We start from the raw sequence: 15774 nt of genomic DNA, 5'->3' as shown, positions 1-15774 counted from the left end.
GATCGACTCACAATCAAGTTAGATTCCAATTGTGAACTGTTTAGTCTAACCTGACACCATAAAACAGTGATCCGAAGAACACAATGGCTTTCCTTCAAACTGAATTATAGTGCCGTGGAAAAAAGTACTTCGTGCGCAGTAGCCCACCCTAAAGGCCTAAACCCGCAAGTCTGTAGCGCTTAAATCGGACCAAAATCGGAAGTCGGCGGAGAGCTAATAGACTCTAAAAAAGTATTTATTGCACTAAAGCCACTTAAATGCTGCAGTGTGACCGTCCTGACCGGTAATAAGAGTTCAAGTAATAACATAGACAACAACTAGTACCGGTGTGCCGGTCTCATGCCATTCCGAAATTTCCTTGTCAACGGCAGGCCTGTAGCGTACAACTAATGCAAGAATTGTCACTTTCCGTTTGACTAAATTACGTTGGTACCCTTCCAATGTCGGGAAACCTCGGAGCAACCTGCCCCCATTAAAGGACATTCTAGTCATAAAAAAAGGTCAGGTGGGACCCGTTTAAGAAAAGTCCAGACGCTTCGGCGAGCAAGTTGCTGGAACTAGAGTTAAAACCAAAAATTAATTCCACCGCCAGCTAAAAGAGAATAAACCATTAAAACCTCACTTTGTCCCCACATATCAATTTACTATTTTATCCTTCTTTGTCATTTATCTTTTCTTTATTAATATAGAGGTAGCAGAGAAGGGCTATAATCTAACCGTCCATTTTTGGCGGCATAGATCTATTGGTCTAAATGGTTCTTACATTAAATTCCGTCCCTTCACACGACGACCAACGAAAGGACTCTCCCTCGTGAGTTGTGACCCTTATCCGAAGTAAGGGGCACGAGGGGAGTGTCTGGTCAATTAGAGAGAAACTGAGGGAGCTTTTGGTCGTCTGAAGAAGAAGCAGGAGACATTTCTGTAATTTATAGCTTTTTTTGGTTCATTTATTATTTGTATAGTTTAAATATGTTGCCTAATCCGTCATCGATTTGATCAAAGAAATATCTACTGCGTGAGGTTTTCCGATTGAAGAAGAAGAAGAGAAGTAAAAGCAGTTCACGAGCTCTCACCAGCTCTGCAACTTATCTTTGTTCCAATTTGACTGAAAAGAAAGTAAAGAAATGAAGAACAGAAGAATTTGTTGAAGGTAAGTAAGCTTCACGGACTTGAACTAATAATCCGTCTCTGTCTTCATCAACCAACGGGGTTCTTGATCGTTTGATTGCAACGGATGATCGATCCCGCGTCACGTTTTTGTGCGCTGGCTCGATCGTGATTAGGGTTTGTTTACCGGTTTCTTTTAGTCTGATAATGTGAGCTAGACTTTGTCGGAGAAGAAGGTATTGTTTCGATGGATCGATCTCAAGTCAATGTTGGTCCTGGTATGGATATGCCGATAATGCACGACAGCGATCGGTATGAGCTCGTTAAAGATATTGGTGCGGGGAATTTCGGCGTCGCAAGACTGATGAGGGATAAGCAGACTAAGGAGCTTGTCGCTGTGAAGTACATCGAGCGGGGGGAGAAGGTTAGTCTGGCTATTGATTCCTTTGTGTTTCTTCCACTTTGCTGATTTGTTTCATTTTGAGTTCTTTATTTTTTGTTATTTTACTGTCGTGGTTACTGGTTGGTTGCTGTGTCAATTATTGGTGACGAATGCCGAAAATAACGTGAATTTTTTTGATGGCTGTGATCTCCGTTTAGAAATGGATGAGAAAAGGCTGAACTTTAGCTCTATCGAGTATTTTTTCGGTTTATCTTTACTGAGTTTCATGGGTGTTCCTCTCTGCCGTCTCAGAGCGTCGGTGTTAATGAGGAGTTCATTAATGGGAGTGAGGGGATGGCTGAAGGACAAGTTGAGATTTTGATTGTTCCCTAATTCCCTTCCGCCTCTCTTCCTAATTTTTAAATCCTCATATATGGAGACCGCTGCTTGTTTTTTTTTTCCTGAAGTTAAGAGTTTGTTTATATTGGTTCATTTATTTCCATTTTGTGAAATTCTGTGCTTTACTTTTGGCGGGGAATAACTATTTTTAGTGCCCTAAGTTCTTGTTGATATTGGTTCCTGTTGTTGATTGACTTTATTTTATGAAGTTCCCTGCTCTGCCTTTATGGTCTTTAATGGAGTAGAATGGAAGCGTCTGAATTTGGCTTTGTTGTCCTCTTGGTTTTTGTATGTTTTGATCAAGCAGCTTACCTTTAACGGCAAGGGTCTGAAAGGTCTGGCAACGTAATACCTAATCGGATGGAACCTTCAAGTTCGTAGAAGGATTTTAGTGGCATATTCCTGATTTATAATGAATCAGCAGTCAACCAAGGATGGGAAGAACTTAAGAAAGTTCCCTGCACTACCTTTGGTCTTGAGTGGAGTAGATGGTGTGGGATCGGTTGGCAACCCAATGGGAATGAATTGGATATTTAAAAACTCTCAAGTAGAGTGACAATCTTTTTCGTAAAGGAATTGCAAATGCGAAAGCTAACTCAAAAGATTGAACTCACACAACTGAAGCACAATGTAAGGGGAGAGAAAAGAGCGAATGAGACACAAGGATTTATAGTGGTTTGGCAACTTTGCCTATATCCACTCCCAGGGAGATACACTCCATTATCGCAATTGCTTTACCCAGTAGCAATCAAACCTTGCAAGTAGTTTTCCATATGGCTCACTACTAACCTTCTCCAATCACCTTAGTGATTCTACCTGTGTAGGATATGCCTTACACACAAGGACGCAATTTGAAGAATGTGAGAGTACAAATGAATTACCTCAGAAGGTAGGATAAGCAAGTTAAAGCAAGATCTCACAAAAAACCGTTAAATCTCGAAGGATCACAATATATCTCTAGTTAAATCTTAGAGGGAAAGATATTAGACTCTTGAATCAGTAAAAGGTCCCACTAAGTCCCTTTATGTAACCAAAGGAGAGTTCACAAATCACAACAAATGACCCCAATTTGGCCTTCTAAGCTAACATCGAACGTTCGTCACTTTACCTCGAACTCCAACGATCATATTAATGGCTATTTACCTCTGATGTCCATCAAGCATGGTACAAGTTCTCAGCGAGATCTAGCTAAAAACTTGGTTTCGTGAAATCTCGAGACAAGACGCAAGGCGATATGGGATTTATACATTATCTCGATTGAGATCTCGGTTTATGTTTTGATCTCGGTTCGACTCGATCAAACTAGACCAAGCCCATGTTATAAAAAGACACTTTTTCGGTTGAGATTTCGACCTCATCTCGAAATCTCGCCTCTCTCGCTCTACTGTGAAGGAGAAACATCTCCAAGTGAGGGTTTTGTTGTTTTTTTTATGCAAATCTCACATCAACTGAAGATTAAAGCTTTGAGTTCAAGATTGAAGCTTCAACATCAAGAGAGGGAGCTAGCTGCATTGCATCTCAAAAACAGTTTTAAGTAAAAGTTTTCTTCTCAAAAACTATTTTTTTCATAGAAATATGATCAATACTTGTTTGTTGATTATGTAGGTTGTATATGTGATACAATGTCCACCGATCTATGAATTCACAGAGGCCAAATTATTTATTTATTTTTGCTATAAAATATAAGATTTTCCAAAATTTTTTTTAAAAAAAAAAATGGTTTATACTCATTGTTTGGAACTCAATTTAATATATGTTGGACACCATTGGTCGATCTACGGTGTCGAGTATATATATATATTTTTTAATCCCGAATATTATTTGGGACCCGGGCTGGCCCCTGGCAATTTATTAATAATCCAAAATTAAATGATCAAGAATTACAAGGGGGGGGGACATAACCCACCTTACCCCAACCCGAGGATACAAAAGAATCTCACTCTCTCATCAAATAAAGAATCTGCACACTAAAAACCCTGTACCCACAAAAGAATACTATGTATGAATTACGGTGTCGAGTACAGTCACTATACTAGGTATGGTTAGTTTGTGGCCTTTGGGCAGGCTGACCATTCATCATCATCATCCTCCGCCTTTGAGTACGAGGGTCAGAAACACACTGGGTCAGGTTTTGTGGAAAGCATCTTTGAGTTCCTAGCCCCCTAGCCATACATGTTGGTACCGGTTTGAGTTCCACGGGCACCATCTAGTAGCGGTGGCTCTCGAGTATGAGGGTCAAACACATACTGGGTCTGGTTTTGTGGAAAACATCTTTGGGTTCTTGGCCCCCCAACCATACATGTCGGTGCCAATTCGGGTTCCACGGGCACCATCTAGTAGTGGTGGCTCTCGATTGAGTTCCTTACGTTTCGAAGATATATACCCTAGGTTAGGGTACCTCCAGTATGCTGATGATTCGGTTTATAGGGCTGTTGTGGATGACTTCGAGTGTTACTTCCAGCATAATATGTCATGGCCAACATTTATGATTCAATCAGAGCAGAGTTTGATTCGACAACAACAACAACAACGACAACAACAACAACAACAACAAAATGGTCATATTGATGATCCGGCCAGACATTCGTTTCAGTACTATCTACTCTCAAATGGTAGGACTTGTTACACACTTACACTTGTATTTGTTTAATCTATGTTTCTTTCCAACTTCCAAGTTTCTAACAATTATTAACAAACCGTCAAACTATCACCATGTATGATTATGAATATGATGCCTAATGCTTAAATGGTTTGATGTTTATTAATTCCTAATACTTAATTAAGTTGTTTTACACCTCTACTTTAATTATATGTGTTTTAAATATTTTGTGGAACAACCTAGGGTAGAGCTCACCTATGCCGTAGACTACCAACTTAGGGTCCGAAGTCGAAGTACTATTTTGGGTTTGAATTTGTAAACAACAAATAGGGTGGATGTCAAGTTTCAAGACATATCTTGGCCATATAGCCACCGAAACCCACCACTGAGTCAAGACGAGAAAAAAATAGACCAACTCGCTGAGATCTCGGCAGAACTCGGTTTCGTGGCCTGGCGTAACCAGGGGCGAAGCCGAGACCTAAAACCTTGTTGTCAAGTCTATCGGACATTTGTGATTTCTTGCGGACGTCTCACAGACCTGGGAAGTATCTGAGATTCATTTCTCTCTGCTCGGATGTCCGTGTCTCACCTCGGATGTCCATGCTGTGCTCCGGACGCCCGTGATAACTCCTGGATGTCCTCAAGATAGGACTTAATGTAGTTTTACACACTATTCGGATTGGATGTCTGTGCCTTCTTAGCAGACGTCCGTGAAACAGAGTATTTGCATCCAGATCAAATTAAGTCGCTAGAGTCGATTTCTTATCATAGAGGCTTGTTTCATTAGGGCTTAGGTGACTTAAATGTGAGCTTTTTAGACTTGGAGAAAGAGATAGATAGGATTAAAAGAGAACACAAGTTCAGTACAAAATCCTATGTCTATGGAGCTTGATTTCTTCATGATGCGTCCAAGTCTTGAAGTCTTCAACCATTGATGGATTTGGGACGATGAAGTTTTTCAATTGTGTTCCTCAAGCTTCCATGCCACTTTGCTCATTACTCATGAAATGGCATCAGTTTGATCAGCTGAATTTTTCTCTAATGCATGATAGTCCACTTGTGCACCTGGGATTGTATTGATCCTTTCACATTCACACACATGTTAGTAATCCCATGGACCATCCTTTCAGCTGAAATGGCTTCAGTTTGATCAGCTGAATTTTTCTCTAATGCATGATTGTCCACTTGTGCACTTGGGATTGTATTGATCCTTTCACATTCACACACATGTTAGTAATCCCATGGACCATCCTTTCACATTCACACATATGTTAGTAATCCCATGGACCATCATCTCATTATGAGTTCATCATCAAAACCGAAGGCAGAATAGTTACACCCATATGTCAACAGATGGAACTGGTTTTAATTTAGCATTGGTGTCTTTTAATAGTAAGGGTTTATGTCTTGATAAAGCAGTATGTTACTTTAGACAACAAGGGTATGAAAGGTCTGGCAATTTAAAACCGTGTGTCATAGGAACCTTCTGACTCTATTGAAGGATTTTGGTGGCATATTTCAGATTTTCATAAATCAGTAGTCAACCAAGGATTGGAATAGCTGACAATTTATAGTCAATGAAATATTGAGTTCATTCTGATTCTGCTATTATTTGTAACAGATTGATGAAAATGTACAAAGGGAAATTATTAATCACAGATCACTAAGGCACCCCAACATTGTTAGGTTCAAAGAGGTCAGTACTGTTTCAATCTCTTCATTAGTGTTTGTTCAAAAAAGATTGATGTCTTAAGTTTCTTTTACCATCCACTCTAGGTCATATTAACGCCCACCCATCTGGCTATTGTGATGGAATATGCATCTGGTGGAGAGCTGTTTGAACGCATATGCAACGCAGGCCGGTTTAGGGAGGATGAGGTTCTTAAATTCAATCCTTTGTTTTCTTTTATAGTCTAGTTCGTGCAGACTAGTTAACATTTGTCTATTCCATTTTTGGCTGCAGGCTCGCTTCTTCTTCCAGCAACTTATATCAGGAGTCAGCTATTGTCACTCAATGGTAGTTCAACGAGGCTCTCTGTTTGGATTTCCACTTATTTAATATTAGGATGTGAAGAGTAATTTGTCTAACTTCTCCATGTTGTCTTCATGAAGCAAGTATGCCATCGAGACTTGAAGTTAGAAAACACACTGTTGGATGGAAGTCCTGCCCCTCGTTTAAAGATATGTGATTTTGGATATTCTAAGGTACTTCCCTTTTCTCTTATTCTTGCAATGTCAATATTCCAGTGCTCTTAGTCTTTTATATCATACTGAACCATGGAGTTCAGAGCTGAAATTACAAAATGTCAAGTGTCTCTATTATTCTTATGACCAATTGCTGTTTTTCATTGGTTATCTCTGGTCATACAATATTTGAATTCTGTACATTTCTGACTGTGGCTGCTTTCTTAGTCATCAGTGCTTCATTCGCAACCAAAGTCAACTGTTGGAACCCCTGCATACATTGCTCCAGAAGTTCTACTGAAGAAAGAGTATGATGGCAAGGTAAAGATCATTTCAACTTCTGTGACTTGATATGGTTGAACCTGCACATTGTGTGGCTGAATTGTGCTAACATAGCATATCTTTTTACAGCACACAAAAGATATAGTTTTTGATATGCTTCTATTCTTTGTTTTAACTGTTTCACCGCAATGATTTATGACACTGTGTCGACATGAAATTTAGGAATAAGCTCTTCTTTAAGTTTTTCTGTGAGTAATGCCATTCCTTGTTGGACTTTCCTAGAGGAATTAGAGCACTGATAGTTGGGACTATAGAATGTTAGCAACTCAGTAATGTGTGTCAGCAAGGTATTTAATTCTCTTGGTGTTGCAAGTACTTGACTAATGGCTAATTCTTTTTTCACTTCTAGTAGGAGATAGCATTCAGATTATGCATCTGTATTAATACATGCAGTCTTTCTTCTCACTTCTCACCAACTATGTCATGCATTTAAATTCAATGTAATGTATAGCTACTTCATTAAGCATTTAGTATCTTCTTTCTCAATTTGTTTAGTGGATAATATGCTGTAGATTCAGTAACTTTGACCATTTTGACACCAAACACCTGAAATTACTGTTTTACTCGTTCTGTATATGAAATTTGTATGAGTATTAAATCCTACCCATTGGTGCAAGAGGAATTATGCAATATCATCCAAAATTTGCTCCCTAAAAGTCTTATCTTTGAGTATTTTAGGTGGTGTTTGGCGTTATAAGATCTAGTGTCATGTGGAGGGTATGTTGAGAGTTAGGACTTCCTTTGAAAGCTTCACGGTTCACTTGGTTGTGATATTGGTAAATGTATCGTGTAATGTTTGGATTACACATTGAAATGGCTTTGCTGAATGTTCTTTTTGAAGGCTGAACACTATCAAAGTCCCAAACCTTCGCCATTTGTTTTCATTTACTTGGAGGAAATGTGTGTAGGGCCTAAAATGTTTTTCCCAGTGTGCGGGTTGATGTGAGAAATAGAGGAAACAGGACTTTATTGGTATTTTAGTCTTCTCTAATCACATAAGACTAATGAGTGCCCTGGACTTTAGATTATACACCCATTCTTTCCGCCTAGACATTTCTCTCCTGGTAAAGTGAAAGGCAAAGCATCATTCTTTTGATTGGTCAGCACTTGTTTGACCTTTAAAAAAAAAAGGGGGGGGGGGGGGCAGTGCTCTGGCTCGTGTAATGAAGAAAACAGATGCTAAAGCACAAACATGGAGGTTGAATTAAAAGAGTAGTGCTTTCAAGTTGAGAAAAATCTTCTGGCCTTCAGAAACTAGCATAAGCTTTATAAAGAAAAAACCTAGAAACCACACCTGTTTCTCTAAGGAAGGATACTTGGATTTGAAAGCAATCAGAAGTTCAAGTTGCGAAAATTCTCATGGTTGCTGGAATGACTGTTATCTCTTGAACCTTTCTATGGTCCCTTTGTTGGTCTTGATCTGCTAATTCCTATCGCTTGTCCTTGCCAAGGACAGCACATTCCTCTTGGCAAGAACATCAAGGTTTTTCTGGGCATCACCTGTAACACGTTATCTTAGAATATCACTGATGCATTTTAGCAGATGGGCAATATATTGGTAAATGGAGGTTGATTATTTATTCTGCACACTGCCATGTATAAAAAGGATGGATGTTGGGTGGAAAATATTATTTTGTGGTGAGGTGATTGACTATGACGATGTAATCTGAAGCAGAAATTGATAAGAGAAGCTGGATTTCTGTGACAATTAATGATACCAGACCGAACTTGAAGAGAAGCGTGAGGCATGATTGTGCGAAAAAAGGGCCCTGGTAGTACACCGTGAAATTTCCTCCTGTAATAAATGCAGAAGTCCTGTTATAATGTATTAGGGTGGTCTACCAGCTCATGTTTTATTTTTTTGCCCCTCCACCTTGCTTTTGGGGAAATGTAGAAAATTCGGTTGATTGAACAGAACTGTTAAAGTAATCTTCTTATAGTTTAGGGTGGTCTACTGCAGATGTTCTTTTTTTCAATAAACCCCCTCCCCTTTGCTTTTGTGGAAACACAAAAAGTTCCATTGATTGTATGTAACTGCTAATGGCTTTACATATTTACCACACTAGAGATTGAAAAGAGTGAGTAAAGGAATGATAGAGATGGGTATCATAGGCAAGTCTGATTATCTCAGATTTGTGAAGAAAATGTATTTGGGAGTCACCATTGGTTTTGGTGAATGACACATTCTATGACTGGATTGTATACTCATCTTGGAGGCGTTTGAATCCATGAAGTCAATCACTCTTAGGGAATTGAAGTTCTTCAACAAAGTCGATAGCAAATTCCCAAGGAACCAGGACCTATGTCATGTAAAGGGAAGTTAGGTGCCTGAACTATTGAATGTTCCATTTGGTCTAACACCATCTTTGGTTTGATAATCTATCCAAAAAAATCAATCATCTGCAGTTAAGTTTGCAAGTTTGAAATTAAGCTAAGTGACTGTCATATGCATGATGTGAAGTACCACCATTTCGTCCAAGTGTTGGGGGCTCCCCGGCAGGTTTATTTAGTGTAAATTTCTTACAGTGGGTTGACATAGTTGTAGTGGGTTAAGTAGTTTAGTCCCCACCTGGAAATGTTTTCTACTGTCCAAACATTGACATTGGTATATTTGATTTATGAGGTGGTTTAGGAGCTGCTGGTGGCCACTTGTAATAAACAGGGAATAGAGGGCGTGGTTTCCTGATACTCTGATGCAGGGAAAAAAATTATTTGGGTTTCTTAATAGGATTCTGTTATTATGTCATATAGTAGTTATATTGGCTCTAGTCCATGAAGGGGTCCTATAATTAGTGACTCTAGTCCATTGAGGAGTCCTGTAGCAAGTTTATTTTCAGTTTTGTAGCTTGTACCCACCCAGAATTCTTGGGTTGTTGGAAGGGATTAGTTATTTTGTTTTGAGGAAGCCTTGAGCTGTCAGTTGGCTACGGTTAGCTATTGATTGCTGCTTTTTAGGCAAGGTTTTTCAATTCTGTATTCTAATCTAGTTCCGAGAATAACGTTTTATTTGGAAATATGTTTCCAGTTTCAAATCACGAATTCAATCTGAAACCTGAAACTCTGTTCTAGATTTTCCCTTTGCTGATCCAAACCTTTGCTACTTTTTAGGAATAATCAAAATTCTGTTTTGTTGATCAAATTTCAAAAGTTCTGTTCAGGTATCTTATTCCTTATTTGGATTGTGTAAATAATAAGAGAAGAAAAAAAGAGGAGAAAGAGAGAAGAAAGAGAAGAGGGAGAGAGCAATGAGAGAATAGGTTTTGTGTAACTTTGGGAGTCTCAACTTAGTGTTAGAGCTCCCACTTCATTTAATATATAATCACTTAGAGGAACCAAGGGACACAACAGGACGCTAATACTGAGACATTACATAGTCTTTACTAACACTCCCCCTTAAGCTGGAGTATAGATGTTAATCATTGCCCAACTTGTTACAAATATAATCCACTCTAGCACTCCCCAAAGACTTTGTAAACAAATCTGCAAGTTGCTCTCCTGTACGAACGTGACGAGGAGAAATAAGCCCATGCTGCAGCTTCTCTCGAACAAAGTGACAATTCACTTCGATGTGTTTCGTTCTTTCATGAAACATAGGATTCGAAGCAATATGGACAGCAGCTTGATTATCACACCACAATTGCATAGGCGAATCATCTGTAAACGCATGCTCAGTCAACAATTGTTTCACCCACATTGACTCATATGTAACATGTGCCATAGCTCGATATTCCAACTCTGTACTGGATCGAGCCACAACTGTTTGTTTCTTGCTTTTCCATGACACAAGGTTCCCTCCAACAAACATACAATAACCTGTAGTTGACCTTCTGCCAACAGGAGATCCAGCCTAGTCAGCATCTAAAAAACCCTTAACACGTCCATGGTCATGGTCAGAGTAAAGCAGACCACGTCCAGGAGACTTCTTGATTTACCGCAAGATACACTTAACAGCATCCCAATGAGATGACCGTGGAGCAGACAAAAACTGACTCACAACACTGACAGGAAAGGCAATGTTAGGTCGAGTCATAGTCTAACAATTTAGTTTCCCAACAAGCCTCTGATACTTCTCAGGATCACCAAAAACATCACTGCCTTCAGCTTTAAATTAGGATCCATGGGAGTATCTAGAGGTTTAGAGCCCAACAATCTTGTCTTTGAAAGAAGATCAATAACATACTGCCGCTGTGAAAGTGAAATCCCTTTCCTTGACTAAGCCACTTCCACACCCAAAAAATATGTCAGCCTTCCCAAATCTTTAGTCTGAAACTTCTGCTGTAACTCAAAACCCTGATAAAAAGTCAATCTCAAACCCTGATGAACCCATCGATCTCCAATCTCTGAATCTGGAACTCCAATGCAGTCTTCACTCCATAAACCAGTCACCACCGAAAAGAGAAACCTAGTTCTTAATCTTCAAACATGAACCTAGTCTCTAAACAGTCCCAACACATAGCATAGGGTGCTGCACCCCTTCAAACAAAAAAACGAAAGAATCCGCAAACTAAATGATATGAATCAATGAATAATGATTGAAACCTTGAAAGGGAAAAGACAAGATACTAGGAAAGTTGTAGCAGTCTCTAGAGATCTTGCTTTGATACCATGTAAATAATAAGAGAAGAAAAAAAGAGAAGAGAAAGAGAGAAGAAGGAGAGAGCAATGAGAGACAATAGGTTGTGTAACTTTGGGAGTCTCAACTTAGTGTTAGAGCTCCCACTTCATTCAATATATAATCACTTGGAGGAACCATGGGACACAACAGTAAAATAAGAAAATAGGAAACAAATCATAATACCTAAACTACCCTACTAACATATCTCAGTATTAGCGCTAGATTAAATAGTCTGTACTAACAGATTGAACTACCAGTTACAATCTGATATTTCTTTCTGAGTTCCTGCCTAAGTTTGAATTGCAATTGCCTATTTGAATGAGGAATTCTTCTTATGTCTGGATTCTAATTCCTCACTTGGAGTACTAGTGTATAATTTCTGTTATCTATTCGTATGTGGGTTGGGATACCTAATTGACTTCCTATTTTTGTTTAGAAACTTATGTTTTGATTCCTATTTGGGTAAGCATTGGACTATCCTAGTAGCTCTAGGGTTGCCCATAATCTTAGTTGGACAAGAAATCCTTGTGTGACAAGGATTTGTACTTTCAGAGTCATTGCTTGAGCTAGGATTCTTCTTAAAGACCCCTAGAGTGACTGGGATACCCAATCCTTGTACAATTGGGACTCTTTCCACCACACTTCCCTGTCATCAATTTTTCATGATTCACTCTACCGATACCTTCATCCCTATATTCATGTAGATCAAATGTGGAAAGGATCTCTTTTTGCACATTGAGTCCCGTGGCATGAACTGACCAAATAAAAAGGCTTTGGGCTGGAAAATTGCTGAGACACAAGGTTAAAATTTTGTTCAACTCCACTTTCTCTTTGGTCTCTCCTAAATATGTAGGACTGGTGCCAATAATTCATCACAGAAGAAAGGACTGCTCGAGCAATCATAAGAGGAGAAAGGCACATCTGCATTCCTGCCTTGTGAATAACGCCGACAGAGGGTTAGTTGGACCATATGTCCATAATCCTGGTTCCACTTCTCCTCGTTTTGGTTTTAGTCTTGTAAAGAGTTATTCTTGAGGATGTTAGAAGGATACTGCAGTGCTGACACTTCAGTCCTGTGAAGAGGATCGAGTGTTGTGGGCTTTAGAGAGTTATGGTAGATCATTCTAGGAGTGTTCTATTAAGCCTTGAGCTTTGGGGTGCAGTACATGAGCTTTTCAGATAGATTTCCAACTATCCCCTCCTCTCCTCCTGGGTTGCGTCCCTCCAGCTTCTGGCATTGTCAAACTCAATTTGAATCTTGCCGACTTTGAGAAACGGGCCTTTCTGGGATGGTGGCAAGATTGGAATACCTAGGGAGCTAGGTTTCTAGTTTACACAGCCAATGAGTGGGCCAAGGCCCTTCTTTTATGGTCTCAGCCTCTCAGGTGGCGTGATTGAGAGGTCGCAGCCATTTCATTGTGGAGGGACTTCCCTTCACTAGCCACCATGCATCTATCTAGCTGAATTCTGGAAGAATGTGGAGATTTTTTGCTTCTAATTAGGCGTGCCGAGTGTGTGGTTCTTGGCTTTTGTTCGTACATTTCATTAGTTAACAAGCAATGGTGTCTAGTGAGGCATACAATAGTTTGTGGGGACCATAGTTCTGTAGCTCTTACCTTTCGGTTTTGTTTTTCTCCTGCTGGTGCCTTCGCTTTTTGGGCTTGTCTATGTTCATTATCTTGCTCTCCTTCGGTGAAATTGTTATCCATTGGGTGGGAGGAGGGGGGTGGAGAGAGTAGGAAGCTCTTCTCTTTCCTTTTTTTTTTTTTCTGCTGGACCAAGTAATGTAAACAAGCATGCAATTTTAGCTTATCCATGCCAAGTGTCTGAGGGTTCTACAACCCGACCTTCCTTCCCCCTGCCCCTCCCCCCTTAACACACATACATACAGCCACCAGTGAAAAGGAAGGTGATTTTCTCTGCCGAATACAAATGAGTTGGAATAGAATTTTTATTTATTTATGGCTGGACCAGCAATGTTTGTAGTATAGAAATGTCCAGATGATGACCAAGTGTGCCATTTTATCATTTTTCCATGCCAAGTGGATTAGGGTTACTATATGCTAAAGAACCTCTCTCCCTGCCCTGCAAAGAGACACAAACACACACTCAGAGATGAGTTTTCCCTCTAATACACATGATCTGCGATGGGATTATCGGAACTGATAATATAACATTATCTAACCTTGCATTTGTTAATATTCCCAACTCCACTTGGGTGGGGTATTTATCTTATGAGCATGGAGATCTTTTTGGATTTCATACACATGAGGCCATATCTCAAAATCATACCTCATGCCACTAACTTGCTTCTTTGCCATACTAGATTGCAGATGTGTGGTCATGTGGTGTAACCCTTTATGTGATGCTGGTGGGTGCATACCCTTTTGAGGACCCAGAGGAGCCGAAGAACTTCCGAAAGACTATACAGGTACTTGGTCAGTCATTATCGTTAGAGAATTGTCAAGTGGAATATTTGTTCATTTGGTTTTTGTCTTATACTGTGAATATTGACTGGTTTTTTTGGGGGGTGGGGGATTTGTCTTATGCAGCGAATATTGAGTGTCCAGTATTCAATCCCCGACTCTATTCACATATCTCCTGAGTGCCGCCACCTGATCTCAAGGATTTTTGTCTCCAACCCAGGAACGGTTAGTAAAATATGTTTCTTATGAGCCTTACATTCTGCAAGTTTCTATGTTGTACTAGTTTTATAGAGTAATTAGTGAAATTATTGGACTAATATTGCCTTATAAACATCAGTATTCTGCTGGTAGAGCCCACTATTAACCAGGATAAGGAGTCCTTTTTATCAAGTATCTGTTGGTGACTTATATTTCTAATTGTTGGTTAGTATGGTTGTTGAAATACAATTCATTCCTGTAGTAGCCTTATTCTAAAAAAGAAAGAATTTTTTTTTTTTGCTCTTGATCTTTATAGTATTGTTAAATAACCTCTTCTGGGTGTTATTCTGAATCATTTTTCCCCTTCTTATTTGAAGTGACTAAATATGTAGTCGGGCAACCACCTAAAGGGTTGGTACCTTTTTGCTCCTAGAGGTCCTAGGGTTTAATGTTATGGACCAAATCATATTTCTTTGCCTCACTAGTAATGAAACAGAAATATGGGGTTGAGTTGTTTAGTATCATTCTACATTTCTACTGGAATAAATTTGTTGATTTTGCAAAGTAGCTGCCAGTGATGTTGCTGCTGTCTTTTGCATGTATTCTTTAGTGATGAATTTGTCTGCCTTTATCGTCTTTTCTAAATCATATGCGAACTATAATTTTTTTTTGCATTCTCTCATCACTTTTCCTGATGATATGATTGCTCTTTTGCGAACTATAATGGTTTGCTTCTTTTTTTTTTCTTTCTTTCTGGGCTATTAACAAGTCTCACACTTTCGAATATTACATACGGCAGAGGATAAGCATGTCTGAGATCAGGAACCACGAGTGGTTTCTAAAGAACCTTCCTGCGGACCTCATGGATGATGAGAAAATGAACAACCAATTTGAAGAACCTGATCAACCAATGCAGAGTGTTGATGATATCATGCAGATCATAGCTGAGGCTACCATACCTGCTGCAGGAACTCGTAGCCTCAATCAGTATCTAGCTGACGGCCTGGATATGGATGATGATGACATGGACCTGGAGACTGATCCTGATCTTGATGTAGACAGCAGTGGGGAGATAATCTACGCAATGTGAGCAGCAGGCGATGCATCTATGGTTTGCATGCTAACTTTTGTGCAAAGCTCACTACAATTATTCTTGAGCAACATGTGAAGGTTGGGGAAACTGGGGCCTGTGAGGCTGATCAATGTGCCTCTGCTAAATTAGTAAGATGGAAAAGCGGGTACCCCCACTTGCTTGACTACTGTCAATCATCCTATGCCTATCGGAGTGTGAAATGTTCATAATTCACTTTTAACCAGTCTATATGTTTTAGCAAGGAATTAAAGGTTGTGGGATTCTAGGATCTGGAAATTTGATGGGTCAGGTGAGAACGAATCTCTCCTCTATTGTTGTCCTGTTTATTTATTTTGAGTTCTAGTGTTTGCTTTCTTTTGTCATCACCTAGTGGCATATATGTACTTTCATTAAATCGGGTTGCTCCAAGCATGATGGGTTTTCCTTGTA

General features: G+C 39.5%; 1 protein-coding gene across 1 annotated transcript; it reads left to right on the top strand.

Moving 5' to 3' along the window:
* The first annotated feature begins 997 nt into the window (after nt 1-997).
* Nucleotides 998-15774, top strand: LOC122661364 (serine/threonine-protein kinase SAPK10). Its single transcript, XM_043856735.1, has 9 exons — nt 998-1531; nt 6109-6183; nt 6264-6365; nt 6451-6504; nt 6600-6692; nt 6900-6992; nt 13955-14059; nt 14181-14279; nt 15052-15774. The coding sequence occupies exons 1-9, from the start codon at nt 1355-1357 to the stop codon at nt 15340-15342; spliced, it is 1089 nt and encodes a 362-aa protein (XP_043712670.1). The 5' UTR covers nt 998-1354; the 3' UTR covers nt 15343-15774.

This window comes from Telopea speciosissima, chromosome 5, assembly GCF_018873765.1.
Source record: "Telopea speciosissima isolate NSW1024214 ecotype Mountain lineage chromosome 5, Tspe_v1, whole genome shotgun sequence".
NCBI classification, from domain to species: Eukaryota; Viridiplantae; Streptophyta; class Magnoliopsida; order Proteales; family Proteaceae; genus Telopea; species Telopea speciosissima.
This window is presented reverse-complemented; position numbering and strand designations above follow the sequence as displayed.